General features: G+C 36.2%; 1 protein-coding gene across 1 annotated transcript; it reads right to left on the reverse strand.

The window, feature by feature from the left end:
- Positions 1–872: 872 nt before the first annotated feature.
- Positions 873–3192, reverse strand: LOC143556867 (IAA-amino acid hydrolase ILR1-like 3). Its single transcript, XM_077046089.1, has 4 exons — positions 2788–3192; positions 2542–2667; positions 2046–2360; positions 873–1468 (listed from the first exon to the last, which is right to left on the reverse strand). Exons 1-4 carry the CDS (start codon positions 3181–3183, stop codon positions 947–949), a joined length of 1359 nt encoding a protein of 452 aa, XP_076902204.1. The 5' UTR covers positions 3184–3192; the 3' UTR covers positions 873–946.
- Between the last annotated feature and the right edge of the window lie 266 nt (positions 3193–3458).

Consider the following 3458-nt stretch of genomic DNA (forward strand, 5'->3'; position numbering starts at 1 on the left):
TATTTTAAGGTTCCCAACCTTTGCCTCTTTGATGTGTGATATAAATGGTATTTTTTTAGTTTGTTTTAGCGCTTTGAGTTACTTCTCAACAATGTTTTGTTTTGTTTGTCATATGTGTTGGTATGTTGAGTATTCGAGCAGAAATATTAAAACAATAAGAATAACAATAAGTCAGGTGCATGAGGGTTTTTTCACATATTTATTTTTAACCTTGAATTCACGACTGGTTCTAATTGGAAAAAAAAAAAAAAATACCATCATAGGGGTTATAACTGTGAAAAATCCATCATGAGATTGGATCCCGTGTATTAGGTTTTACTATATATACAAAAAGTGCAATTAAGTCTTTTTTTAATCTATGTTATGTACATAATATATTTCCAAACACTAGAACCTGAATATTCAAGATTACCATGACAAATAAATCCCCTTTTCGTCCTTTATTATAACTTTTGACTCGGTTTATTTTCTTATGGCACCTTCTTTGTAACTACTAAAATCTTCACAACGAAAATGACAAAATAAGGTTTCCCTCCTTTTTACTTTAAGAAGTTGGTCTATTTTTCCATGCTGATCAAATTGGTTTTCCCTACCTTTCTATGTAGTCTCTAAAATATAATAATAATCCCACTTGCAAGCCTATAAACAAAACAAATCTTAAACCAGTATGGAATCCATATTCAAATTCCACGGGACAAAATAATGACCAATCAATACAAAGTTTGACACATACAGTATTTATCTCACAAACTGGCCAAGTCTCTAAGAAACCAAGCACTCGACTCAACTCATTCATGAACGAGCGATTTGGAATAATTTTATATTTTTACAAACTGAATAATCATATGTTTTGTTTACACTACTAAACCACAACTTACATAATCTTCTTAAAATCTCTATATTGATCTTCATTTTTGAACCTTAGAACTAGCTAAACGCTTAAAAGTTAAAACTCATCGTGACCGAGCACAAAACCATCACCATGAACATTCAAATACGAAACCGCAACCGCAGCATGAAAAACCGCTCCAACTTTAAGAGCCTCTTCGTCGATAACAAAATGCGGCGAGTGTAAATGCTCGGGTACATGAGACATGTTCCTCGTCCCAATCATGAATGCGGCCGCAGACATTTTCTGTGTAAAAAAACTGAAATCCTCGGCACCCATTGTCACCGGAACCAACTGCACTTTCGGTTTTCCTAATATTATCTCTGCCACTGTCTTTGCATGTTCATACATCCCTTCATCGTTTACCGTCACCGGGTATGGTATGCGCGTCTCCTCCATAAAGTCAACTTCCGCTTGGCACCGTTGAACGGCCGCCTGAGCCTCGATTATTTGTTTGATTCTTGCTTTGGTGTCGAGTAGACCTTGAGATGACAAACTCCGGTAGGTACCTCGGATGGTAACACTCTCTGGAATCACATTATCCGCTTCGCCTCCGATGATTTGTCCGATAGTCACGACCTACAAGTCAACCATAGGAACACAGATACAAACAACAACAACCAATCTCAGTAAAATTCTACTTATAATAAAGCAATTGGTACGGTTTGGGAAAGGTGGGATTAGGGGTGTAAACGAGTAAAGTCATATTAGAAGATAAGTATATAATAATATATTATTATATACTTATCTTCTAATAGTGAACTACTCGAGATCGGGTGACTAAAAGCTAAAACCGAACCGAGCTTAGACGAGCTTTAACCTAAACAAGCCTATTATTTTTATACTTTTTAAGTTTTTATTTATTTTCTTTATTTATTAAATTAATAATTAAAAATATATATAGAATTAAAATAAAAGTAAATAAAAGTTAATGAATAAATTAAATTAACAAATCGGACTTTAGCTTTAGAAATAGAGCTTGAAGCAAATTCAAGCTCAAGCTCTTTATGAGTTGACCAGCCGAGCTCGGCTCGTATACACCGGAATATACGTCCAAGAGGGTACACAGACTGCTGACAAAGAAGACTTTAAAACAGATGAAAGTTTAAAAAACATATAAAATTGAAATACTGTAGCTACAATTTGAAAAGATTACTCTGGATTCGAGTGGATCGGTTTCTCTAGATACAATATGTTGCAGAGCAATAACTGCCATTGAGGCCGCAACAATGGGATCATTAGACAGATGTGGGGCTGCCGCATGTCCGCCGGTACCTTTAATGGTGGCTGAAAACCTTCCGGCACCGGCTAGCAGGGGACCGGGGCGTGAAGCTACAAAACCCACAGGATAATATGGTAGAACATGGATGCCAAAGGCAGCTTTGATGTTGTCAAGTGCACTATGTTTTAACATATGGTAAGCTCCAGCTAGACCCTCCTCGGCCGGCTGGAATATCAACTTTACGGTGCCCTATTAAGAGTTAAAAAGAAGATAAATTTAAATGTATAGATGGAATCAGTTATCAAAGTTTGATGAAACTCTTTATATAAAAGTCAACTACAAACAATATAATGTTTTTCCTAATATTGTTATACAAAAAGTTCACTTAGTTCATTAGATATATATATATATAGTACAATAATTTAATTACCTTGAGATCATGTCTCTTATCTTGGAGCAACTTAGCAGCTCCGAGTAACATCGCCACATGAGCATCATGACCGCAGGCGTGCATCTTTCCGTCTATCTTGCTTTTATGTTCCCAATCCACTAATTCCTGATTTTCCAATCATAAAAAAACATAAGTCATAGAAAACAAATCATTTTATGGTTGGTTATAAGTGACTGGAAATACAAGAAATTTGTCTTTTAAATAATAGAAAATAAAAAAACAAACCTGGATGGGAAGAGCATCCATATCAGCGCGGAGAGCAAACAAGGGTTGCTCTCCGGAACCAATGGTGGCAACAACGCCTGTTTCCGCCACTGGCCACGTGTAGTCAACGCCAAGCTTGTCAAGCTCCGCCCTGATCAGTTCACTTGTCTTGAATTCTTGAAATCCTAGTTCCGGGTACTCATGGATTTTCCGGCGGATATTCACCATCCAGTTAAAAAACTCGGGCGAGTTTGCAGCCTCCAAAAGCTGCTGACCAAGGGGACCAACGAACTCCGGTTTCAAATGGGTCGTCGGATTTATAGCCCGTATCGGTGAGAAGGCGATCACCAAGTGTAAAATAACGGCGACAAAGGGAGAACTCATCATCGTTAGGTAACGGCAGCTTGATGGTTGCATATATATATATATATATATATATATATATATATATAAGCATTGACCAACGAACAAGGGAGATAGTTAAATTAATATATAACAGAAATGTTCGTTCAGACCCTTAAAAGTATATGAAATATGCCAGTCGACGTATGTTTCCTTTTTTTAAAATTATTTGGATAAAACTATTTTGTGTTGTTTGTTTTCTACCCATAAATATTTAATATGGGTGTATATTTTGTTTAGCTTTCTAAAATTATACTAGAGATGTCAACACAAGATTTAAATGGTTCGAA

The sequence above is a fragment of the Bidens hawaiensis genome, unplaced genomic scaffold (assembly GCF_021521415.1).
Source record: "Bidens hawaiensis isolate Kalapana, Puna unplaced genomic scaffold, B.hawaiensis_p1.1 tig00018747_1, whole genome shotgun sequence".
In the NCBI taxonomy this organism is placed as follows: Eukaryota; Viridiplantae; Streptophyta; class Magnoliopsida; order Asterales; family Asteraceae; genus Bidens; species Bidens hawaiensis.